This window comes from Caretta caretta, chromosome 4, assembly GCF_965140235.1.
Source record: "Caretta caretta isolate rCarCar2 chromosome 4, rCarCar1.hap1, whole genome shotgun sequence".
Taxonomy (NCBI): Eukaryota; Metazoa; Chordata; order Testudines; family Cheloniidae; genus Caretta; species Caretta caretta.
Window position 1 is genome coordinate 128,284,175 of NC_134209.1, and position 27,898 is coordinate 128,312,072.

The 27,898-nt window shown below is 39.2% G+C and overlaps 1 protein-coding gene across 12 annotated transcripts in view; it reads right to left on the reverse strand.

The window, feature by feature from the left end:
• JAKMIP1 (janus kinase and microtubule interacting protein 1) overlaps positions 1 to 27,898 on the reverse strand; it is a 257,217-nt gene that overhangs the window by 122,026 nt on the left and 107,293 nt on the right. For 11 of the 12 annotated variants that reach the window (XM_075128043.1, XM_075128035.1, XM_075128042.1 and 8 more), the window contains 2 exons: positions 11,677 to 11,893; positions 5,645 to 5,923 (listed from right to left, as the gene is read on the reverse strand). In XM_075128043.1, the coding sequence (XP_074984144.1) occupies positions 5,645 to 5,773 (129 nt within the window). In that variant the 5' untranslated portion in view covers positions 5,774 to 5,923; positions 11,677 to 11,893. The remainder of the gene's footprint in view (positions 1 to 5,644; positions 5,924 to 11,676; positions 11,894 to 27,898) is intronic. The other variant, XM_075128044.1, reaches the window with a different exon arrangement.

Below are 27,898 nucleotides of genomic sequence, written 5' to 3' on the forward strand. Positions count from 1 at the left end.
CACAAACATAGAACTACCAAATCAGAATATCCATCTTTTTCAATATATCCTGTCTCTAACCACTGGTCAGGTTCAAGTATCAGGTTCAAGCCGTGTTAGTCTGTATCCACAAAAACAACAAGGAGATGCATCTGAAGAAGTGATGTTTTACCCGCGAAAGCTTATGCCCAAATAAATCTGTTAGTCTTTAAGGTGCCACCAGACTCCTTGTTGTTTTTGGTCAGGTTCAGATACTTCAAAAAAACCCAACAGACAATCATGGAATAACTTGCCCAAAGAGAAAGCTTCTTTCTAACTCCATGCAGTTAATGGTTAACTTACGCCCTGAAGCATACATTTTTATTACTATCTAATACAAGCATAGAGGATATTTACCAAAATAATCTTTTCTTCCCTATCTGAAGATGGTTACTATATTTTCCCCCTTCAATTCTCTGGTACCTCTTCATTTCTCTGCAAATTGCTTATGGTTCAGAAAGTTAACTAGATAAATCCCTTTGTACCTGCCATATATAGCAGACAGAACTACTGATTTATATATGTTCAGTTCTTCCGGTTAATCTCGTTCTTGCTTTTTATCAACAGCAGTGTTTTAAATTCTTCTTTACGTTATATACATTTTCCATACTTTTCTTCATTATAAAGGAAAATTTAAAAGCATTGTTGCTCCTATAACAACACCATGTTGTTTTCTTAAGTTTCATACATCAAAAGAGTTAAGTTTTAAAAACTCACTTTTCAGTCATAGCATTGTACTGGCCATAGATTCCATCTTGGCGGTACCAATCTTCCACACCCAAAAGAAATTTCAAGAAATGAGGAGATTTTATGGAGCCAATTAATTTAGAAATCATAAAACTAATACACCGAGTCCACTGGGGTGAAACATCTCATTTAGGCTGAATCTCAGGTGCTATTTCAAGATCTCAAAACTTGTCAAGTTTGAGACCAAAATTAGAATTGCAATGACCCAGGCATACCTAAACCGTGCTAGCACTGTTGCATTAAGTTAGGTGGATACATGGGCCAAGGATGTTCATATAACTCAGTCACTGTCCAACATAATAAACAGTTTGATACAAGGTTCAGAGTTTAGTATTCAGAGGCTTCATCCTGCTTAGCACCATGGTAAACACACCATTAAAAATCCTTTGTAACATTTGAACAGAGATACAGAAAAGTAGTTAAACTGGGCAAAGCATCTGAAAGACATGATATTAAATAAGGCTTTCACTTTAACAACATCCCTTTCTCTTTAGCTGCAGAGAGTTTTTAGAAAAGTATCCTTTTTGACAGTCTTTTAGATGGTATCTAAGATAGAAATAACTAACTTCTCTTTTCCTCAAAAGGACAGTTAAGATGGGCTGAAGCTGTTGCTGCTGCTTCCCAGAAGACAAAACAAGACAAACACAAAGGGGAAAAGAAAAGAAAGGCATAGAGACAAATGCAGCTTCCTGAACCTGTAGGGAGCAGTCTCTGCCACCAATGCTCAACCAGCCAACATCCAAGCCATTCGGTGTAATGACTGAGCATCTGACCTTGGTTCTGAGATATTATGTCCTGGCAGGCTGGTGGGGTATGGGAGACTGTGTGGACATCTGCAAAAGGTTTGGACAGCCAAAACTGCCTCAGCAAATGAGAGGATAAATGTCAGGTCCTGCACCCATGTGGGCTGCAGTGGCAGCTCCTGTGGCTCCTATCCCACAACATTGGGTCCAGCTCCTCACTCAGGCTGTGGGTTACAGAGTGAGCCCGCCCTGCACTTACCTTGCAGCAGCAGCTGCTGTCCCACCAGGCTACGGCAGACGCCCTGCAATCTGGTGCACAGGGTTGCAGCACTGCTCAGGTTTGGGCCAGGCACCCCCTTGCCTCCCTGTCATGACGGTGCTGCAGCCAGGCCAAACTTGAGAAAGTGGAACTGTGAGCCCTTGGACTAGATTAGAACACGTTCAGTGGGGAGCTGAGTCCAGCCCCACAGGATAGGAGCCCTAGGAGCAACTGTGTCATTTTATTTTGTTATTTAACATTTGCAAAAAACATGGGCTCCAGGCATATCGATCTGTTGAGTCTCCCAGGACTAGGATAGGACAAAGACCCCTTTCTGCTTTTGAATGAGGAGATATCTGGAGTAGGAGCTCCATCCCCTGAACTCTGGTGGAACCTCCTCTGTGGCTCCTAGATGAAACAATGATGCCGGGCCCTAGAAAGGGATGTGGTAGTCATGGGCAATGATTTCTGACACCGATCTGTCTGACATCAAGGCAGATCACACCCGATGGAATAGGGCAAGGCAGCTTCCAAAAGAGGTGCTCACTTGACTGGATCTGATGTGGTTCCAGAAATTTGCTGATGTGTCATAAGAGTGGGGCGTGCTGCTGAGGAGGAGGAGAACTGTTGTATTTTGAGTTTTTCTTGGCATGGTACTCCAGTGGCCTGTGGTGGTTGGATGCGTCTGTGGTCTCAAGTAGGCTTGCATACAGTATGGCTTGCAAAACAGGGCTGGAATGTAAATCCCCAGGCACCACAAAGTGGCCTTTGAGTCTTTCAAGAGTATGGAGAATTTTCTTCACTTGCTAAATAGCTCTGTTCTCTCAAAGGGCAAGTCCTCAGCTGTAGCCAGGAGCTACAATGCTCTAAACATTGCCACCACTGTGGCCACAGACCTCTGTGCTGTCTGAGGCATCCATTGTGGTGTCTCACTATGGTGTCTGAGGCATCCGTTGCCACCTGTTGGACTGTCTCTGCTACTAGCTCACCTTCCTTATGTCTCTTAGCTCTTCTCTATCATTGCGCAGGAGCTTCATGATCTGATAGTACAGAGAACTCAGTGACAGCACACGAGGTCATTCCCTCAATCAAACTCACTTCTCTCTAGGTGAAATCCTAGCCCCATTAACTTTTGTAGGACCAGGATTTAATCTTCTGTCTCAGGCCCTATCCCTATACTCTGACAACAACAAACAACTAGTGTGGCCTAATCCTTTCAGATTTACTGTTACCCATTTACCACTTACTCACATCTACCCTTTTACTCCTCCATTAGACACACTGATTAGGTAGCATCCCCTCCCTCACTACTTGGATGGCAGGGGTGTGTGGTTTGAGGGAGAGTATGGGACATGAAGTGTGGATGGCGTCACCCGCACTGTAGGGGATACAGGTATCGCTGTGCAATTGTTCTGGCTGCATTAAAGAAGTGCTGGATTTTAGGGCAATGCAGCCTGGCTTCTTTCATTCACATATCCCTGATTCCTTTCATAAACACAGAGTTTCCACCATGGCAACCCTCCAGCTGGGAGAATATAAGTTTAAGGTAACTTCCAAAGCAGATGGTTTCTAATGGTAGAATAATGCAGCAGTCACACTATCAGGCCACTGGCGTTGCCTGTATATATGAGCTACTTTAAGAACGAAAATGAAGCAAAATAGCTGAGAAATAAAAAAAATTTTTTTTTCAGATTCGATAGAACGGTGAAATTTAAACTGAGAATTGTCTTTTAAAACACCGCAGCACTGAGATACTATAAAAGGATAGCGGAGCTACAGCACAATTGTCAGTCTCTCCCTGGGTTTACAGGCCTGAATGGCTAGCAAGCTTCCTGGCCTGCTGTACTAAGAAGCACAGAAAGCTTTATACCACCCCCAGCATTACAGTTTACTCATTTTATCTGTGGGGGAAGGGGAGGCAGAGGGAAACAGCAATAACGTTGGCTGCACTGTTCCACAAGAAGCATTAAGAAGGGATCAGGCTGCAGCTCAAACGCCACAGTTTAAAAGTAAACTCTAAGGAGGAATGTGCAAGAAGGAGAAGTAAAAATTTCTATCTGTAAGTAGGTTTTTCATAACTTTCTGTTCCGCAAAATATTTTAACATTTTGTCCCAATTTGTGATGAAAAACAAATGTCAATTTCCCAGGGGACAGAAATTCTGATTTTCCACCAGCTCCATACTGAATTTATTATGGCAACTGAGCAAGATCTTGTTCGAAAGAAAAAGAAATCTGAGTTTTCGTCTGCAACATTTTATTTAAATTAACTATATAAAATAATAAACCTGTGTAAGGCTTTGTCTACACTGCCAATTGAATGACAAAACTTTTGTCATTCACAAGTGATTAAAAAAGCTGCTGCCCCCGAAAGACAAAAGTTTTGCCGCAGCAAATGGCAGTGTAAATGGCTCATTGTCGGCAGGAGTGCTCTCCTGTCGACAACGTGAATCCAGCTCGTAGGGGGTGGAAGTATTTTGTCAGCAAAAGTGCCAGCAAACAGCATTTACACTGCCCGACTTTTAGCAACACGGCGGTGTCGCTAAAAGCTGTGTAGTGTAGACAAAGCCTAAGATCCAGCATCATTACCCTCTCAGAAAATTATAGAGGGCACAGAAGAGGAAGTAGAGCTGGAGATCAGCTGATAGCCTAATGCAGAATCACAACTCCAAAGATCCTATGAAGATTCTCCTGTTCCAGTAACGAACAGTCTTCAGATGAAAGACCAAGCAGAAAAAAAGTGTTAGTCGAGACCATTTTTATATCTTGCAAATGACAGACCGAAAGAATTTTTTGCTTCTGCTTCAAAATCTACCTTAAAAATAATGATGGAAAAAGACAAGATGAGCCACCTGGAAGTGTTAGTGGGTAGTGATAAAATGTTTGCTCTGACTACAGGTCTCTGAATCCACATACAAAGGGATGTATGTGAAATCTTTTACTCAGCTATGTGAAAAATTTAGTGTAGAGATCAGAATTTATTCTTTACATCATTATCTCACCCATATTTATTCATGCTATGGGTTACATATAACACTTCTGAGACTATCTGTAACTGCAGAAAAAATATTAGAGTGGATCTGCCAGTCTATAAAATTCTTTGTGTTTTGTAGGGAGCCAAGTGCACTGAAGGTACTAAATGAATTAATAATAAGCCTACTGGTCCATCCACTTCTGACATGCTGCAAGGAAATAAAATTATATATGCTAACAGCTGTTTAAATATATATAATTGATGAATAAACAAAATCTCTTGGGTTTGCCACTGATTATTCACATATCTGGAGCAATTACAGTGTGAAGAGCAACATTTAGACCGCTGTTCCAAATGCAAATAGCCAATAACACATGCAACCTAATGGGATCAAATCAGGACTGCATCAATGATTACCACAGTCAGTCTGCATTCTGCATATGCACTTAAGTGGAATGCTTTGAATGTGACTTAGGAGTTCAACTTTCCCTTCAATTCCTTTCACAGTTTGAAAAACTAAGCTCTGATACAAACCTCCTGATCATTCATTTTATTTCCTATAGTCACATTTTGTTAATACCTCTCGATTTAGCAACACTGCATATTTAACAAACAGACATTTACTCCCTCTTGCAGGTTATTAATGAAGATTTTAAATAAGACTGGACCTAGAACAATTACATTTCACTACACATCTCACGGTTTAATACTTCACTCTTTATTCATTTCATTCTGGCCATGGTCCCTCAGCCAGTGTACAGTCCACAGAACAGTGTGGAGATCCAAGCCAATATCAACTAATTTTGAAAGTACATTATTTTTGAGAGACATTGGTGTCAAATTGTCTGCTGGTTCATAGCCTAACATACCACTCTGAAGCATTCTTAGAGCATGCAAACACATACCTTGCTTTTTTCTTGCTGGAATTCTATCTGGATGTTGGTCAGTTTAATCCGTAGTTCCTCATTAGCAGCCTGAACTGCTTCTATCTCCATGTCGGATCTCTCTCCCTTGGCACGGCTTTTCTTGGACATAGTTATTTTTAAAGTTTACGGTAAAAATCCCTCCCGCCACACTGAACCAATAGCCAAGCAACCCTCTGTGTTAGACATTAACAATTCAAGTAGTCCTCAACACAGTCCCGCATGTAATACTTTTCCATCATGGCTGATTTCTCTCATATCCTGAAAGAAACGGAGAAGAAGAAGCCGACCTATTAGACTGCAGCACGGTTTGACAAAATGAGACATCAACAAACAAAAGTCATTGAATGGATTATAAAATAAATCTGTGTTACTTCAAGCAATTACATAAAAAGCATTAAAAATTTGTAGTACTTTTCTCTAGCATACCCAATAAGATACAGTATACTGTGCTTTTATAGAGGTAGAAAACAAAGACCAGAAAAGTAAAAGTAGCACATATGTAACTTTTCCCCCACACAACACCTCATTATCTAAATATGCACACACTCCAACCCTGTTTCCCAGAAATTGATTTCCTTCTTGTCATGTTAAAGAGCAGACATTAACAAAAACATGAATCACTTCTTATTTAGGACCTGATCCTGAGAGAGACTGAGCATTCACAACTGACACTGGGCCTGATCTTGTGTCATCTGAAGCCAGTGGGAGTTTCCGACTGACTTCAACAGGCGTCATTACATTTAATTCATGTTGTAAATAGAACAGGAAACTGTACAATATTAACTTAAAGTTCCATTACAACCTCTCGCCTTAAGGGAGTCAGGAAATACGTCACTATTAGTTATTATTTACAGAAACAATTCTGTAATTATAATAGTAATATATTATAAGGTTGCATATGCTATGGAAAATTGCATGCCACCTGAAAATCAGATCCAAAAATACTAAGCTCCTTTAACTCCAATTATATTCCCAAGCATGTGTCCAGGTAAAGTGTTTGTTTATTTAAATCAGATTTATATAATATTCAAGGAGTGTATCAATACCATACAAAGAACTCTAATTCCAAATAAGTAGGAAATTGTAGATTAGTTTGCATATTGATTAGTTACAGAAACGAAATCGGATTTTCTTCCTTATCACCTATGGAACACCAAGTTATTCACAGAATGCAGGAACAGCAGCACTTACGCCTGGCAGTGAATTAGTTGGCAAATTGACTTCAATTTTTTAAATATCCATTTAGTCTTCATCACCAAATTATATGACACAATTATGGCATTCTTAAGGTATTTGCAATTGGGCACACAAATATTGCTTTTGTACCTAATATGTTTTTGCTAATTCAGGGGTTGTATTATTACCGAAGACAAAAACAGTCTTTAGCACTTGGTGTTTGAGATCCTTAAATTAAAGACATATAGACAAAGTGTTCACAAACATTAACTTATAATGTAACAACAACAATAATATGCAAGTAACATACTCAATTAACACATAGGTAAACAGATTTATAGGAGTCAAGTGACTTGCCCAAAGTAACACCTCTCTGCTCAGATCAGTAGCAAACAAGGAACAGAAACCTAGAATCCTGATTCCCAGGCCCTTGCTCTGATTACTGAACTAGACAACACTACTAGTGAATATTTGCCTCAGTTTCCCATTAGGATCCAGTATAAATAGACCAGAGACTCCTTTTTAATTGACTAGAATTAAAAAAAATTGTTTTGTTTTGTAGTCCTTCCCCTACCTCTTTCCAACCATAAAATCTCATTGTGATAGGGTAGTCTGCCCCTTAAAGGTAGTAGTGCCTAGTTGTCAGTCCCCCCTGCAACATGTGGCATGGCCGTTTATGGATATAAGAAGTTCAACATAAGGATGGAATGGGGATATGGAGAGAGAGGAAGCCGTCTTGGGAGTGAATGGTGCTTTTCACTGTATCTTTAAGGATCTGAGGAGCCTTGCAGAGAGAGCATGGCAAGGCTCCCATCTTACCCAAACAATCAGGGATGGGGACTAGCATATATCCTGTCTAGTCTCTCATAAAAAGGTCAGATACCAGCAGAAGACAGCTACCAAACCCTCTGAGCCTGAGAACTACATGGGAAGCTGAGGGATAAGCTGGCTAAGGTCCTGCACTGGACTAAAATTACAACCCAGATGCAGGAGAACTGGGCACTCCTGGCCAAAGGAGAGAGGTAACAACTGCCTGAATTACCCAGCTCCAGGAGAAGAGCAGAGGTCACCTGCCATAAGGAAAGACAGAGAAACTGAGAAGTAACCCTGAAGGGACTGGGAATATGGCACAAGGGAACACTGAAGGCCAGAAGAAATTTAAAAAGCAATTACATATGCGTAGTGCAGTGATTCTAGAGGTAAATGCAAATTCAAGGCAAAAAAAACAAACTCCATGTAACAAGAACCCTTTCTGGAATAGGTGGCTCTTAAGGCTTTTTCTGCCTTTATTATGATTATTAATTATTATTATTATTAAAAGAGAACAGCTAGCTACAGCATATGATATATTCCATTATCTTCTAGATTAGAGATGACCCATAATCAAAACATTGCCTCCACTACTCCCTACTTTTGTGGGAAATTTGGATTCAGATTCAATTTTAAAAGTTACATACCTCTGGGACCGTCTTTAATGAAGAGGTTAAAATAAACCGAAGTGAGGTTGTAATTAGAAGTACTCTATGTCATGACAAAAGCTTTCAAAAGTATGAATTCCTTCTAAACTTGAAGGTAGACTGAGATTCTCAGATACTCTCCAAGGAGCTATTCCTGAAACCCATACCCAAGCAAAATTCCTATTGTATTTAAATATGATAGGCTAAATTCACATTGAATTCCAAGTAAGGAAATCAAAATCGCCCTCAAGTGTTTGGATTGCTAGAATTGTTTTACATCTCTCATCTGATCTTTCGTAAAATACCTTAACATGGAAGAGTAAGAACACTTGAGCTACACATATTTTAGTATGTAAATTTAGAAATGGAATTTGTTCTTCTATCACAAAAGACAAAAACACCAAGGTAGCCTTATTTGACATGGGCATACAGGAAATGTGGAGGACAGAAATTAGTCAACGTGAAGTGATGTTAATATTGTACTGGAAGTTACCACGTACTTTTGAGTCATTAACTGTACAGTATCCCTGAGCTCTGACTGAGCCAGAGCCATTCCATTTCAGTTGATTTACGATATCCTCATGTGGAGGATGTGCCACATGAAGATAAGATGTGGAGATATTATACCACATTTAGACCAAACTTTTTAATATGGGTGCCTACAGATAGGCACTTCAACCCACATTTAAGCATGAAGCAGGTAGCCTGATTTACAGAGCTGCTGAGCACGTACTGCTCCCATTGACTTCAAAACTCACCTCCAGTGAGTTCAAGCTCAACGGCAGCTGCCATTACTCAAAACCTCTGACAAATCAGGTACTTATTCCAGGTGAATTTGGGTATCTAACTTTAGGCACCTACATTGGAAAGTTTCGGGTTAACTGCATAAATGTAACACATTTTCATCACTTCTACTCAGGGTAACACTCACCACTGTATTTTTAAAACCAGTTTAAAGATTCAGAAATCAAGCAAATCCAGCACTATCCTCTTAATTGCTTATCAGATGGTTTGTAACCAGGATCATTAATTGCTAAATTAAACCTTTGCTCAATACCCTGAGCAGGGAGCGGTACACAACGGTGCCACCTCAGGAGCAGGCAGAGGAAGGAGCTGTGACTTGGAGAGGATCCCCTCTTGCTCCCAGGGGGAATAAGAGTGTAATTCTCACTAGCTTTGTCATAAATATAAAGGGAAGGGTAAACCCCTTTAAAATCCCTCCTGGCCAGGGGAAAGCTCCTCTCACCTGTAAAGGGTTAAGAAGCTAAAGGTAACCTCGCTGGCACCTGACCAAAATGACCAATGAGGAGACAAGATACTTTCAAAAGCTGGGAGGAGGGAGAGAAACAAAGGGTCTGTGTGTCTGTCTATATTCTGTCTTGGCCGGGGATAGACCAGGAATGGAGTCTTAGAACTTTTAGTAAGTAATCTAGCTAGGTACGTGTTAGATTATGATTTCTTTAAATGGCTGAGAAAAGAACTGTGCTGAATAGAATAACTATTTCTGTCTGTGTATCTTTTTTGTAACTTAAGGTTTTGCCTAGAGGGGTTCTCTATGTTTTGAATCTAATTACCCTGTAAGGTATCTACCATCCTGATTTTACAGGGGGGATTTCTTTATTTCTATTTACTTCTATTTTTATTAAAAGTCTTCTTGTAAGAAAACTGAATGCTTTTTCATTGTTTTCAGACCCAAGGGTTTGGGTCTGTAGTCACCTATGCAAATTGGTGAGGCTTTTTATCCAACATTTCCCAGGAAAGGGGGGGGTGCAAGTGTTGGGAGGATTGTTCATTGTTCCTAAGATCCAAGGGTCTGGGTCTGTAGTCACGTAGGCAAATTGGTGAGGCTTTTTACCAAACCTTGTCCAGGAAGTGGGGTGCAAGGTTTTGGGAAGTATTTTGGGGGGAAAGATGTTTCCAAACAGCTCTTCCCCAATAACCAGTATTTGTTTGGTGGTGGTAGCGGCCAATCCAAGGACAAAGGGTGGAATATTTTGTACCTGGGGGAAGTTTTGACCTAAGCTGGTAAAGATAAGCTTAGGAGGTTTTTCATGCAGGTCCCCACATCTGTACCCTAGAGTTCAGAGTGGGGGAGGAACCTTGACAAGCTTTATACCTGGTGCAGATACTTATGCCCCACTCACACTCTACTACCTCCATCAGTCAGTGTGTTCTGAGGGAAGCAGTACTGCACAAGTCATGCCCTTCCCCCCTCCCAAACTAATGAGATTGGGTTAATATGATTTTAAAAATAATAAAGCCATTTGGGTTCTCTCACTTTGCCTCCTGATTTTTGAGCCTTTATCATACACTTGGGTCCCATTTCCAAGCTTTTCTCTGTAATCACAAGAGCTAGAAACTAACTTGATTAAAATGAAAGCGGAGATCATCATCTAATCACCTGACTTCAGGAGCTGGAGCTTGAAGCAAATCATCAAATATTGTGACACATGACAAAATCACAATAATTAGCAACACTGGCGAGATGAGAAGTCCAGGCACCTCCTACTTCCTGCCCCTCCCCATGCCCCTCTCTGCTCACACCCTCACAGGGAGGAGCAATGGGCATATATAGCCTGTTCTCAACCCCCACCCTATACCCGGCACCCAGATGCAGGTAGGCCATGCAATGAGAGAGTGTATATTACTCCCCATATTCCTCCAGTGCAGCTGCATTAGGGCCAGCCATGGTCTAGTCCTAAACAGGCTGAATATCCCACAGCTGTCAGTGCTCTTGATCAAGGGCATGAGGCAATGCAGTAAGATTGTGAACAAAATGACACTGGAAAAAGGAAAGAATATTCCAGAGTTTGGCAAAATTTGAATCTCTCTATTCAGAAGCTTGAACAGCTCATTTAATAAATTTACAAGGTGCAACCTGACATATAGCGTCACAAAAGCACCCAGTGTGTAATCCTGCAGTCCGTTAAGACAGGAAACTGCCATTGTCTCTGGTCAGAGTTATGTGTGTGTGTACTTTGAATGTATCATTGCCTTGGCAGTACTTGAAAACAAATTATATCATATGGCAAAAATGGAAGAAAATGATGGAGGGAAAAAAAGTGAATTTGAAACACTGCTCCCTTCTTCCCCGCCCCCCATATTGACAAGTTCTCCTTGCAGCAGTAGTTTGTGGATTATCAGCTTATTAATTCCCTCTGCAGGGTAGAAACCATCACCCTTTAAATTAAAACAAGCATGTAAGAATAATGTAAAATAAAATTAAAAATCTTACAAAATGGGTTAAGATTCAACTGGTGACTTAAGTTTTTGGTTGGGGGGGAGGAGATGGGAAACGTTTTATGTGGTCAGCAAATACTACCTAACCGAATATTTTACAACAACTCTGCCAGGAAAGATTGTGTCCCATTTTCATACCATTCCAGTGATGTTAGTGATGGAAAATCCATTAGACTTCTTCAGTGGTGTCAGGAAACCCCATCAGCTGAACAAATATCAATCAATAGTTCCAATTTCTCTTCTTCTGACTTATCTTTTTATGGATACAAAGGATGCACTCTGTCACCATCAGAAGCCATTCTCTTCTTCAGAACCATCACCGAAATGATTAATAGATTGTTCTAGACTTTTCTTCCTAAAAACAAAATGAGAAATTGCTGTATAATATGTCTACCAATCTACAGATGTTAAACTTTAATGAAACATTTCAGCCACATGCTAACAAGTCCCTGATAAATGCTGTGCTGTAGCTTTATAAACATGTTGTACCTTTATAAATACTATATAACATGCAAGATACAAAAAAAACAATTTTTCTCCATGGGACTGTGAAAAAGTCTAAAGTCCGAGGACTAATGTTTGCTTAAAAGTTACAACAGAAGTCATGCTTCTGTGTCTTCTGTAAAAAACCACTAATTTCTAAAAAATCCAGACATATGTAAAGCAATTCTCTGCTAAACATACGGAATTTACTGGAGAGAAGTCTTTAGGGTACATGAGTCATATGCTTTCAGAATAAGAAATAGTGTGTCTGGCATGTTATTTTATATGCAAAATATTTTATATTTTACTAGAAATTTCCATGCAAAATTCAGAATTTCAGCTTTGATTTCAAAATTAATCAATACTACTCAGATTCAACTTGATTTCTAGCAGGTAAAATTGTTAATTAGTCATCATGACTGAAATATTAGAATAAATAAAGAGAGGCAGAAAACATGTGGGCAAGAAATGTCAGTTAAAAAGAATCTTCCTAGACATCAGGCAAAACCAATTGCTGTTCTGTTTGGTTAGTGACTAAACTGCCAGGCAGAGAACACTGATTCCATTTAAAAAAATGTCTCTTTTACCAAGATTTTTCCTTCACAGAATGATTTCATCTTCTGCCTTTAAGCCAAAGATTAATAATACAGCAGTCTACATGCAGCAATAGACTCTTTCCTATGATTTAGTGAATCCTAAGAAGGGAAAGTCAAGGACCCATAATGAAAGTAACCTTCTATCCATCAAGATGCTAAAGGGATTTTTTTAAATTAGATCAGTAAGCTTGCTCCTGTTATTGTTTCATCATAGAATCATAGAACTGAAAGGGATCTCGAAAGGTCATCTAGTCCAGTTCTCTGCACTCAAGGCAGGACTACGTATTATCTACACCATCCCTGACAGGTGTTTGGGGATTTTTAAGAGCAGGTTGGACAATGATGGAGATTCCACAACCTCCCTAGGCAATTTATTCCAGTGCTTAACCACTCTGACAGTTAGGAAGTTTTTCCTAATGTCCAGCCTTAACCGCCCTTGCTGCAATTTGAGCCCATTGCTTCTTGCCCTATCCTCAGAGATTAAGGAGAACAATTTTTCTCCCGCCTCCTTGTAACCACCTTTTATGTACTTAAACTGTTATGTCCCCTCTCAGTCTTCTCTTCTCCAGACTAAACAAACCCAATTTTTTCAATCTTCCCATATAGGTCATGTTTTCTAGACCTTTAATCATTTTTGTTACTCTTCTCTGGACTTTCTCTAATCTGTCCACATCTTTCCTGAAATGTGGCTCCCAGAACTGGACGCAATACTCCAGTTGAGGCCTAATCAGCGCGGAGTAGAGCAGAAGAATTACTTCTTGTGTCTTGCTTACAATGCTCCTGTTAATACATCCCAGAATAATGTTTGCTTTTTTTTGCAACAGCATTACACTGTTGACTCATATTTAGCTTGTGATCCACTATGACCCCCAGATTCCTTTCTGCAGTAATCCTTCCTCGGCAGTCACCTCCCATTTTGTATGTGTGTGTATATATTTTGTTTATTTTTAAATTATTTTGTACCTGGTAAAATTTATAATAGACTTTCAAAATTTGGATTTTTTGTTAAAGGAATATGCAATTTGTATAGATCTAGTAAGATGAACATGATGGTCTTAAATAAAAGGCACTTGCCTTGGGGAGGCTGCACTACATATTTTAGCAGTTTAGGATTGATGTTTAAGCATATTAAAACCAATTTTATAGACCAGATATCCATGGTTTCCTAGTCTCAGACACTCAGTTTATAGAAGCATTTTCAGCACATACTCTTATTAGGAATTTTCAGGAAAAGCACACTTGGATATTTCTCCTTGCAAGTAACTAGCTTGGCAAGGATTTATAAAGTATTCATAAGAAGAGATGGAAAATTTCTTAATTCCGTTTCTAATACTTTATGAACATAAATTGGCCTATACTAGTCAAGGCTATTAACAAAGATAATAATTACAAGGCTTTAATTAAATGTCTTACATTTTCTAGCACACAAATCCAAACTGTGGTTTTAACTGCAGAGAGCAGTAGGTCTGTGGAATGAAGTAACATAAGCACGTACTTAATTTTAAACAGTTCAAAGCTTGAGTGCTTTGCTGAACAGGGTGAACTTAAGCATATGCCTAAGCACTTTGCTGAATTGCAGCCTTAGACATTAGAGGATGAGAAGAAGAACTCTAATAAGGTGCCACTTACTGAACAGGTATTATTGAAGACACTCTGATTACCTTCCCTAGACCGGAGGAAGAGGTTAATGAAGCTCAAAAGCCCTTCCACCAACAGAAGTGTGTCCAATAAAAGACGTTACCTCGCCCACCTTGTCTCAGGTACTATTGATAGCATTTAATCAGAGTAAAGCTGCCTGCAACTTCTGAGCACATAAGCATGAGTGAATTGCAGTAGGATCCTGGAAATTTTCCAAGAGTAGAGATTTTGTTCCTTGCAACAATTTTTACATACTAAACTGGAGAACATGTAGACCTTTTTATTTACAGCATGCAAATTCTTATACATTTACAATATTTAAGAATGAGAGACTGCAATCCCGGACATCAATCGCAACATCAAGCGCACTACCACTGAGTGAAGAAAACCACCCAGGAAACTCACATTTACCACATACCTAGGTTCATGGGAATTTGATTTCACACTAATATGAGTTATTAAGCAGCACCATATTATGAGTGCACAGAAATGGAAAAGACATACAAACTTATCATCCTTCTCCAATATTGTGTTCACAATTCTGTTTATGAATATATCCTGTAGTACTTGATCAATGAGTATTTCAGATTCCATTTTTGAAACAAGGCTAGGACCTAGTTTTGTTTTGGTTGCACCTTCTTGTTGTGAAGGTTCTGTTCAATATTATAGCAGAACAGCCACCACTGAAATTATGATTGTATAGAAGTTCCCATTCTAACCCCTGTTTACAGCCTCTCCTATCTTTCTGAAAACCACTGGACTTAAACTGTTCTTGCTTGGTCCTCCCAAGGTGTGCAGAAAGAGGACTTCCCTCTCCTCTTCCTCTGTTGGGCCTGTACAGGAGATAAGTACACTGCTAATGTCCACAGAAGAGTTCCAAAGTTAATGGCTCCTTGACCCCACCTCCTAGGAGGCCACAGCGACCTCTCTCACAAGCTTCACCAGCTGACAGGCGTTTCTGTAGCTGTAGGCGTGTTAAGGAGCCACACAATAGGAGTGCTCTTATTCCATGACACTCAATAGTTTTGCAATTGTGGAAGGTGCCTGCTAGGACAACTTGCGTTTCTTCTCATGCAAACCATCTCTCCCCATAACACTGTTCCCTACATCCCTCCACAACCTGACAATCCACTGTCCTCTAAAAGCTTCCAGCCAGCCACAGCCCCCTTTGAAGACATCAAGTGATGGGGACTGGGGAATTAAGCTGCTTGTCCATTTGGAAGCCTTTGTTTTAGTCCCTTATAAAGTGCAGTGACCTCCCACACATGATTATGCATTTGACAAGATGCACAGGGCCTGAAGTCCTTGTCTCAATCCTTGTGAATCTTATGTGCACTTTACAAAGCATGCAGTGGTGCATTCTGTAAAGTACGTAGGGTACAGAGGGAGACTCATCTTTTAATATACCTCAGAAGCTGCCTGAGGGATGCAGAGGAAGTGCTCTCTCCTGAAGACAACCGAAAGCACCTGGGACACAGTACTATACATCTAGGTACTTATATGGGACCATCCTTGCAGTGCCTGTATGGTGTCTAACACGTAGTTCTATATTATTGGACGTACATGTGCTACTGACAGCTTCCTGTAAACCAACTGTGTTTCAAACCTCAGAGTAGAGCTGGGTGAGAAACGGTCTTCTTCTTCCATGAAAATTTTCCCATTCTGCATCATCCCAAAATAGACCTTTCAATATTTTTGGATGAAAAATCACAATCAATAAATCAATCACACCCACACAAATAGCCTGAGGGTGGGTTTACTCATATGGCATATGGGAGACCCAAGTTCAAGACCCTGTTTTGCTGAAAATTTCCCGACGAGCTCTACCACAGACTAACTCATTTTTGGCTTTTGCGCGGGTATTTTTTTTTTGGTCTATCCCTGCATCCTCTCTCCTCATCCATTCAGAACACACACACACACACACAACAAAACTGCATTCAAATTTTACGTGGGGTCATATGCTGGTACAATTGAAGTGGGTGGGAGTTTTGGTCTTGATTCCAATAAAATCAGAAAACAGTTCTTACATTTTAGGAAGAGTAACATCTATTCAGAATCCTAAACTTACTGTCATTCTGCACACAAACCTCCTGTCTGAAATAAACAGATGTTTTCTTATAGTAATAATTATTCCATTAATTAAATATGTAGCAAAATTAAAATATTCCATTGTACAGTAGACAAAAGGATTGTATGGCTCCCACATAATTTTAAATAAAGAACATGAGATGCCTTATATCTAAAGCTCTCCCAAAGCAAACTAAGGGGGAAAGTTTCAAAAGCAACTCAGGGACATAGGAGGGATTTAGATGACTTTCAGTGGGTCTTGTTTTCCTAACCCCCCTTAGGCATTTTTGAATCTCTCCCCATAATTACTTACTTGCATGTACCTACTGTATTATTAGGAGGAAGCCACCTTGGATAAAATGAAGAGAAAAAAAATCACACAGAAACTAAGATGTGGGGAAAAAGCTTCTGTATATTATCACCCAAAATAAATACTATATTTTGAATTTATTGATAAAAAGTAACCACCGCATAAACTGTTGGAAAACAAAACATAAAATTATGTAATGCAAGTCCACATATGTAAGTAATTCTACCAAAAATAAATTACATATTTATTTTCCTCCTACATATACAATGTTGTCCTCGAAAGCAGCAATTACAAGTACTTGAACGATTCTAGAATCACTGATATATTTTATTTCCCATTTAGCACACTACTTTAAAAACACAATCAAAATATCGAGAAAAAAATACATAAAAAACCCAATAATCCACAGGCTAGTGATAAGGTTATTATGATATGTTGTGGTGAAACAGCAATTTCTTTATCCTTGGAAAGACTGTTTAATTTGTGAGCACTGTATGATTTCTGACATCTTAATTATTCATTCTCTTGTTTTTAGAATACTCGGGTTCTATAAAGAATATTATACATGATTACATTTTGATCAGTTAGCAACATTAAGTGCATAATGCAATGCATAGAAAGTCAGGAGAGCTGGGATATATTCGTAGTTCTAACTTTGACCTGTTATGTGATTTTGGACAAGTGGTTTCACAGCTCTGTGTCTCAGTTTCCCATCTATAAAACAGGGATCATAGCACCTATCCTCTTTTGTAAAGTAGGCTTCCTCCTAACAATACAGTAGGTACATGCAAGTAAGTAATTATGGGGAGAGATTCAAAAATGCCTAAGGGGGGTTAGGAAAACAAGACATATAGATGAAAAAGTACTAAGAATATTATTTTGGAAACAAGTGTCTTGGTTTGGGGATTTGCAATATTTGGGGTAAAGTGGGGGAATTGAGAGTGGTTTTGTTTAGTTTGGGATGCATATTTTAAAAAATACATCTTCCTTTAGGTTAGGTTTATTTTTTAAATAATGCATTTCAGGTTCCACACTGAGTACCTTTGGGTTGCATGCTTTAAAGATGACTGTGAAATGAATTGCGCCAGCAGCTTCGATATATGAAGAAATGCAGTATTCCCTTTATCACTGACATGTAACACACACAACAGCTGGGAAAAAAGCCTTCGTCTTCCAAAGCTGTTAAATCATACATTACTTCATACTCAATTGATTCCCAGATAACAGTAAGATGCATAAAAACGACATTGCTGTTCTCTGTAGGAAAAATGGATACATCTATCACACTTACAATATCTAGCCTCCTTTCAAGTATAACTGACTTGTAGAGTTCTAATTGCTATTTGGAAAATAGCTCAATACACTGCATTTGGTGTAATATAGACTCTGAATGCATAGTAATTAGTCTCACACACCGCATTCCTTTTACATAAAACAACATGTACCATCTTCTTCCATTTCTGATTATTTTTCATAAAGCTAAACAGAACATCTCCTGAGAAAATAATAGCTGGAGGTAATCACAAAAATTCTCAGCTTAATAGCTTGTTTTGATCAATAGTTTTGTGGTTTTTTATTTTAGATTATTTTAATTCCATATGTTTCTGGGGTTCTTTAGCAATTTTTTTTTGGGGGGGGGTTTAAAAGACAGACATGTAAACCAAACAGATACCCTGTTAGCGAATTCACCCTCTTCCTCTATATTTCCTTCTCTACCTGCTCGATATTGTGTTATATTAAGTTGATCAAAAGTATTGACTCTTGTATCTGATTATTTGAAATAATATAAAAACTCCTTGCTGTATTCTCTGAAGTTTCATTCATGAAGACAAATAACTCTTATGTACTAGATTTTATAATCTACTTATCTTTATAAATCTATGCTTTGCAGCAATACTAATAAAAAATTTAAAAATGAAGACAAAAATATTAGTGTCTCTATTAGCTAACATTAATTTACATAGTTCAGTAATTAACTGGGACTGCCCAGTGTTAAGTGATTTAAAGCCTTCATCCTGAGCTCTTTTGTATAAATTTGCAGCCACTAATCACACTGTACCTCAAATCAAATGGAAAATCCAATGTAGTGAAAGCCAATATTTATATACCATCAAAATATTCCCAATCATGCAGACTTCGTTTCATAATACTTTTAAGGCACTACAAACACAGTAAGCTAATTATTGTAGTTAGACTTCTTCTCAGTGTAAAACTGAACCTTGTTTAAATAGTGTAGGAACAGAAATGAAGAAGAAACTAGAAGTAACAAACCGGAATCAGAACTGAAGCAAGCAGAATGATAATCAGCAAAGGAGGACAATACAAGCAAAATGCTTAAAAGTTACCCCATAACAACACATCCATTTATTATGCTGCACATCCAAGTTTATGGAGTTTTGGATGCATACAGTAATTAGTAAACGGTGGGATTTTTATATGCTTGAAGGTAAGAACATCTGAACTGTAGACAAATTTTCCAAAAGAAAATTTAGTGTCAGTAGTCAGGATCCAACAATAATATTAGAGCTGCAAAAATAAAGTATTTTTCTGTTACCAAAACTAAGCATTTGTGGTCTCTGTCCTACCTGAGTGATCCACATAAGAGATTTATGAGTCTGCTACTGTTTTTATCTAATGCACATAGTTCCTTAGCTCTAGCAGTAGGGTCTTTGGTTTTTTAGCTCTGAAGATCCTGGGTTCAAATTTCACTGTTAGCCCAAGCAGGTTTGGTGAGGTTAGAAAAATCAAAATACTTCGGAATACTGGGTTATCATGAATGCCCACTATCAGAAAAGGAATTGATGGATTATAACAGTTATAAATGGAAATACTGTACTTGCTAGTAGACTTATTGTCTCTCTTCCTCAGAACAGTAAGAAAAAACAAATCGTAACAACAAAGGAAAACCTTATTGAAAGTCCAGGAAAATGAATTTTAGTGGTAACCTTAAGTTTCTAGTAAGAGTTCTAGTCCAATTGTTCTTAGATTCAGAATCACCAAATTACAGTATAAAATTATAAAATGGTACATTCTGAAAAGTATGAGTTCACCAATGCAGAGAACTAGAGAAGGGCAATTATAATACCTAACTTCACAAAGGGGAAAAAAGAGGACTCGGGGAATTCATAGACCAGTCAGCCTAACTTGGACACCTGGAAAGATACTGGAATAAATTCTCAAATAAACAGGTTCACAGATTTGCTCAAATCTGTAGGATAACAAGGTGGTAAGTAATAACCAATATCAATTTGTCAGGAACAAATCATGCCAACCTGTCTAATTTCCTTCTATGACAGAGTAACCAGCCTAATGGATACAGGGGAAGCAGTAGAAATGATATAGCTAGACTTTAATAAGGCTTTTGACAGAGTTCCACGCGATATTCTCATAAGAAAATTAATAAAATATAATCGAGATGCAATTACTATAAGGAGGGTGCACAACCAGTTGAAAGACCAAACTCAAAGAGTAGTTATCGCTCTTGAATACTGTTCACTGTGAAGCTAGGAGGGCATATCAAGCGGGGTCCCCCGGGGATCTGTCTGGGGTTTGGTACTATTCAAAATAGTGACCTGGAGCATGGAGTGGAGAATGTGCTTATACAATTTGCAGATGGCATGCAGAGAGGTTTCAAGCATTTTGAAGGACAGGATTAAAATAAAAAAATGACCTTGATAAATTGGAGAAATAATCTAAAAGTCAGTAACATGAAATTCAGTAAAGACAAATACAAAGTACTACACTTAGGAAGGAAAATATCAAATGTACAAAACGGGGAATAATTGGCTAGGCAGAAGTACTGCTGAAAAGGATGTGCAGGTTATCCTGGATCATAAATTGAATATGAGTCAACAGTATGATGCGGCTGAGAAAAAGGCAAATGTCATTCTGGGGTGTATAAACAGGGTGCCATCTGTCAGACATGGGAGATAACTGATACGCTCTATTTGGCACTGGTGAGGCCTCAGTTGGAGTACTGTGTCCAGATTTGAGCACCACTCTTTAAGAAAGATGTGAACAACTTGAAGTCCAGAGGAGAAGTAGTTTAGGAAATATGTCTTCTGAGGAAAGGTTGAAAGAACTGGGAATGTTTAGTCTAGAGAAGAGAAGTCTGAGGGAAATCACAGTCTTCAAATATGTAAAAGATTGTTACAAAGAGGATGGTGATCCACTATTCTCCATATCCACAGAGAATAGCACAAGTAGTAATCAGCTTACTTTGCAGCAAGAGAGATTCTGGTTAGATATTAGAAAACAACACTTTCTAGCTCTAAGGATAGTTAAGTACTGGAACAGATTGCCTAAGAAAGTTATGGAATCCCAGTTGCTGGAGGCTTTTTAGAACAGGTTAGACAAACACCTGCCCTGGATAGTCTTTGTTTACTTAATCTTTTTCCATGATTTTGCACAGTATTGATGTTAGGCTACAGTTATCCAAATCCTTTTAAATATTGGCACAGCATGCAGTTTTCGGGGGGGGGGGTTGTTTGTTTACTTTTAAGCCCTTTGGGACTTTCACAGTATTCCAAGATTTGTTAAATGTTAATGTCAGTGGCTCAGAGAACTCATTTCTTTCAAATAACCAATTCTTTTAAAACTCTTGGGTGCAATTTATCCAATCCTGAAGATTTTAAAATGTTTAACTTTACCAGCTGCTGTTTAAATGTCCTCCCTTGTTACTGTCAAAGCAGAAAGTAATGAATTATCTTTCTAAGCTGTGCATAAGTCAGACTGCAACTTTCCAAATATATAACAAAAATAGTTATTGAACACTTCTGCTTTTTCTACATTAACAATAATTTTACCATTTCTGTCTAGTAATGGATCTATACCATTGCTATGATTTGTTTTCTACCTAACATGTTCTTAATAATCCTTCTGATTGTCCTTAACCCTACTGGCCACAGCGATTTCTCATTGATAACTTTAGCTTCCCTTATCAGTTGTCTGCTTTTTTTTTTACTGTTAATTTATAGTCACTGAGATCAGCTTTCCCCCTTTTCCACTGTTACATATAATGTTTTTTCTATGTTTTTTACTTTCACTTCCCTTCTTAACCAGAATGACTTTTTAATGCACAAAGCTTTCCTTTGTCATTGCAGAATTGATGGTATGGAGGCATCTAGCAGAGTTTACTTAAACAATGCTCAATTATCATTCACACTATTTTGTTTACATTTTTCCTCCTAATAAACTTTGCTCGTAATTGTTTTCAGCTTTGGTAAACTGACCCTTTTAAAGTGTCATGCATATCTTCCTAATTGGGACTACATTCTATTTGCATATAAATGAAGTCAGATCATGGTCACTTGCACATAGGTAACCATTAATTTAGTTCAATAATCAATTCATCATTGTATTTCAGAATGAAGTCTAATATAGAATTATCCTGAATAGTATATACTTTTTGTTTCAAAGAATTATCATCTATAATTTTTTAGTAATTTCATGATGGTCATATCAGGAGCAGCATGAGATTTGCAATGCATGTCATCCAGATTTAAATATACCAGGATAACAGTTTCCAGGACACTGGTAATCATCCATGCAGCAAGGAGTGGGCCACAAGGGCTTTCTCATTCTCTAGGATGCTCATCTTGCCTGGTTATTAGGGAGCAGGGAAACGCTGTTTTAGGAAACCTCTTTTTATTCTCCCTAACCTGACAAACCTCACTGTGCTATTCAGACCACCCAATGAGCATAGTTAGGCTTGTTAAAAGTGAGAGTAGTTCTGTGCTAAATATGCAACCCTAACATTTATTCAACATTACTGAAAGCTGGAAAAAGAAGGGATATTTCCTGGTTTAAAAATTACCACTATTCTGACACACAACAATAAAGACAAATTGCAAGGGTACAATGTGCAGATTTTATAAAGTGACTGCCACCTCACCTATGTTTTCTAGAAAACACCCCTTATAATCAGCCAATAACTTTCTATGTGAAAGAAGACATTCATAGTTCACAATGCCTAAGGCGTACTTTCCACAAGCTTCAGATGACCTACGTTTCCTGCTTCACTTCTCTTCTCTCTGTAATAAATAGTGACTGAATGGGTAAAGCGAGAGCAGTCACAACTTCAATAAGTTAAATGTAATAATACTTTGTTTCCAGCCATCAGATATAAATCAAATTAACTGGAATCATGTGCTGACTATATTGCAGACCAGCCGTTAGAAATATCAAATTTACTAAGTTCCTAAACTGACAATCCTATTTTCTTTTCAATGGACCCATGGAATGGAATTTTTGAAAGCACTCTTGGAGCCGAGTTGGGCCAATGCTGAGTGTTTTTAAAAATACCACCTGTGATGTTTTAGGAGAAAGCAAAAGTGCAAATGTCTTTATCCCTATGTAAAAACTGCACAGGTTTCCTGTACTGAAGTTTCACAAGTGCTGTCCCAGGTAGTCATATCCTTAAATTGTATTAGAGACCTCTTTTCAAATAAGGCATGTAAAAAACTGTAAGAATAATACTTTTAAAAGTCCAAACTCCACAGAAAGCAATGATCAAGAAGCACCACGGTTGACATTTGAATGGCTCTGCTTGTTGGAATGACAAGTTCACTGTAATGCAGCCAGGAAACGATACAATGTGCTAGGTGTTGTAAAAACCTGTGACAGTAAGGCCCTTACCAGACTGAGGCCTCTCTCTGTTATTACAATTAAAATGTTAAATTAATAAATATTACTTGACAGCATTACATGAGCCCAAAATAGTTTAATGAACAATCTCTCACAGGATAATTCCCTTGAGTCAGGAATCTCTTACAAAATTTGGGGGGATGTTAATTGCAAACTGGGGGCAGAGACTAGTCTGATCTAATGTTGCCCCTGCAACAAATACCCAAATCTTTGTCACCTCTGAACAAGTCTATTGTAACCACTGTACTTAATGGAGCTCACTAGGGAGTTTCAAATGGTGCAGAACACATCTGACTGACTTTTCAAGTAGGATGGGCAATACAGCCATTGATATAGGTCTACATCTCTGATCTTGCTCTCTGCAATACTTGCTTCTGGATTTTAGCCAAGGTGTTGTCATTATCTTCGAGACCCTCAGTCACCTGGGCCCATGTTATCTGAAAGACTGGGGGCAGCTGCGGGACTCATCTGTGCACATTGCAGGGTGCTCTCACGTTTTGGAAGCTAGATTACATCACCCTACTATGGAAGCGTATTGCTTCTCTTACAACAAAACCCTTCACTTAAACAAGCAGAACTGGGGCCAAAGCCACAAAGTGTGGGTTTAGACGTCAAACTCCCCAGAACGTATGATATGGGCTTTTGGTCACTACTCTTGGTTTCTTTCAGCACTGTAAAGAAGTACCTCTGATACTTGGTTTCCTCTGCCCCACTGGTCTGGAGTTTTGGCAGCAATTTGACATTCAACAACCTTCCCTCAACACTGATCAGCTAGGCTTTTTATAGCTTCAGAGAGTCCTATAAACTTTCATATCTCCAAGGATTTACATCTGCATTTAATTTTCTGTCACAAATTCCTATAATCTTCCCTCCCCAACCCTTGCTTGACAGCTACTAGAGCTAGAGTTTGTCAGGATTTAATGCACAATGTGAGGCTCTTATTTACTGAATTTGGCTGAGGTATTTTTAGTTTAAAATCTTCAGTTCTTCTGGTTGTCTGTGTAATTTATATATTTGTTAAAATTTGTGTAATTACAGTGCCTAGCTTCTATAGCATGGAGGAGCTTTAGCAATCAATAAAGCACACCAGCATTGCTTTAAAACAGATGTACACACACTGCAGTGTGTTCTACACCACAGACCTTGCATTATTCAATAAAGAATGCTGACTGGCATCCCTCAGGGCTCTGTCCTGGCCCCGATAGTTTTTAATCTATACACCGCGGACATATCAGCAATGGAGTTAAGGAAATTCATCTATGCGGATGACATTGCCCTAGCTGTTCAGCATACAAGCCTTCATACCATCAGCCATGCCATAACTCAAGATCTCAGCACAATGGCTGATTATTTCCAACACTGAAAATTTAGGCCTAACCCGAAAAAACCCCATAGTAACAGCTTTCCATCTGAACAATAAAATGGCTAATGCCAAACTTGATGTGCAGTTCTGCAGTGAGAGCATCAGCCATGAGGCTAATCCAAAGTATCTTGGCATTACATGGGACCGGAGTTTGACCTTTCGACAACACCTCGAGAACATCCGCAATAAGGTCAGGTGTCATGTTGCGCTTATCAGGAAACTGGCAGGAACATCATGGGGCTTCAGTCCACGGACCCTGCGAACCACAACAATTGCCTTGGTACATTCTGCGGCTGAGTACTATGTGCCGATGTGGTCTCTCAGCAGTCACACTAAACTCCTTGACACTCAACTCAGTAGCGCTATGTGCATAGTGTGAGGGATGCTCGAATTGCCTCCAGTTGACTGGCTCCCAGTTCCATCACACATCCAACTTCCACAGATTAGAAGAGCTGCCCAGACATCTCTCTTTCTAAACCATGTCAATGCAAACATGAGGCTCCCATTGCACAATGACCTGCAGAACCAGCCGAAGACAAGAGTAAAATCCCACAACCCTCCATGGAACCATATAAAGACCCTTACACCCAACTTCAACGCTGAGGCTCAATGGAGAGCCACGTGGAACGTTTTGACCGCTCAAAACAAAGAGCTTGTCATTGACCCTGCCAAGGAACCACTGGGAATTTGATTTATGTCGGAAAGACTGGTGCAGACTGAATTGGATCAGGACATCTCATGGAAGATGTGGACAACCCCTCTTTAAATGGAAAATGAGGCAAACACCTGATTGTGACTCTGGTAACCAGGCACAAACGATGGAGCACATCATATCCGAGTGTCCCCTTCGTTCCTTCGCTGGGGGCCTAAAGGACATTCACCAGCTCATTGCTGCAGCAATGTGCTGGCTAGCAAATCTAGATATAAATTTACAGTCATTACTACCTACCCAACCCATAAAAAAGAAGAAGATTGGCACTACAGTAATAAATCAGACTGAGGCCCCAATGTGCAAGACACTGTACAATCACAGAGTAAGCCAGCCCTAGCCCCACAGAACTTACCTTTTAAATAAAGGCAAAATGTAACAATTAGATGTAACAAACAAATGCAGAATGGGTGGGGAGGAGGAAGAGATCAACAATGACAGAGGCACACAGTTACATAGACTAGCTCCATGCAAAACTTGCAAAATAAAAGAGGATTTTTTAATTATATCAACAAGACAAAACATAACACAAGTAATTGTTGCAGGCCATTTGCAGCAGGAATCACAGTATAATTGGATCTTGAGAAAGGATTTAAAGGGAGGACAAGGTATTGACTTTATATATTACTTCAGGGAGGCAGTTTCTTGCATAAGGAGCAACAAGTAAATGTAAATATATTGGAATGAATTGTTTGCCATGTTTTTAAAATGTTTTTGTCACCTCCATTCCATGGATAGGAACAATGGAAATACTGTATAATCATGGTGGTATCACAGGTCTGCAGCATGTAAGCCTCTGACATGAGAAAACTCCTAGCAGTTCGGAAACAGAAAATCTGATCAACCACTACAGCTGCTGAGACAAAAGTTCCCAGGGCAGCAGTAACCTTGAGCAACAGAAGGCCATTTAAATCTACACAGGGAAAATGATATACACCATAGTAACTCAATGGTCCAGGTTCAATTCACAACCCAGTCACAGACTCCTTGTGTGACCTTGAACAAATCACTTAATCCCTTGGTAAAATAGGGATTACACTTCACAGAGGTGTTATGAAGACAAATTAAAATACAAGGCTTTCAGACACTGAAGTAATGGGGACCTATAAAAACCTAGGGAGTGCTTATCATTATTCCCAGAGATATTGCAGGAACCATTGCAGTTAAAAGCCTACCAAAACTACTATTCTTTCCCTAATGTCTACAAAGGTACTTCTAACAAGTCTGTTCTGAAAACAATGTTTTTCTTCCACAAGTAGCTCTGGAAACAGAATAATCAAATAAAAGCTTTTACTAGATAGAAGAGTAACCAGGTGACTGACTCCCACATACATCACTGAATATTGTTAGGCAGCCTACATAATACCTTAGACTGCATATTAGATACCATGTGCACATCTTAAAAGCCTGAGAGAAGAGGAGGAGCCGAGCTCCTCTGCATGTATCATTGAAATTAATATCCCTTAAAGTTAGCAAACACCAAAACACAAATCCAGACTAATACACTGGCCAGACACCCTAAGCATTTGGGAATATATATATTTTAAAATAGAGAGGAAAAAGAAATGTGATGTCTATACATTGTTGTCTTTTATAGTAAAACATCCAGCATCCCCATTCTCAACCCTCCCTTGAAATCAAACACCAGATGGGGAGAAAGACAGACAGTGCTACTCTTCCACCCACAACAAGAGTCCCGCCCCCAGAGATGCCACTCACAGATTGCTCAGAGTTCAGAATCCTTTCCTGCTTGGGCTTGACTCCTTCTTGGCTGGGGTGTAAAGAACGGTGGTACTTCCCCAAGCCCACTCAACTGTGGTGCCAAAATGAGCTGGCATTCAAAGGAGATTATACAGATCTGCACAATCCTTGTTCCCTCCCTTTTCTTACATGCTTTCATGAGCAGTGAGTTAACAGTGTTGATATTTAAAGTATTCTCCCTTGCATCTGCGTTAGCACTCAGAGACAAATGGGGCAGGTGACACTCCTCAAAGCTACTGTTTCAGGGTCTGCAAATGCAGGCCTATGTCACTTTGCCTCAGAAATGTAACCTGAATGTATCTCAGCCAGAGACTTGCCTCTCTCCCCCATTGAAAGCTTAGATTCTGACAGCATTAAAGAGGTGCCGGTATGCTGTACTGGCATGTGCCACTGAATCAGAGCCCTGAGTGAAACCCTCATACAACCTGCAAAGATCAGATGTTTACAAAATATCTCGAGCTTTGGCATTACTGGGTAGATCTACAGTACCCCTGCCTAAAACTGAAAATGAATTACTTAAAAACAACACCTCTGAAAAGCAAGCAGTCTTGAAGGACAAACTGCCTCTCTCTCTGCAGCTTCGAACAGCACTGACATAGGCATGACATGGAACAATAAGAGGCAGAATTTCAGGGAACTGACAACTGTCCTATGCGTAAATATCCTCCATCCACAAGCTACAAACTCCTCCCTACCACAGAAAGAATGCCAATAAAATGTACTTCTACCCAACAGTAACGGCCAACAAAACTGATTCAAACACTGCCAACATTTGCTGCAAAGGA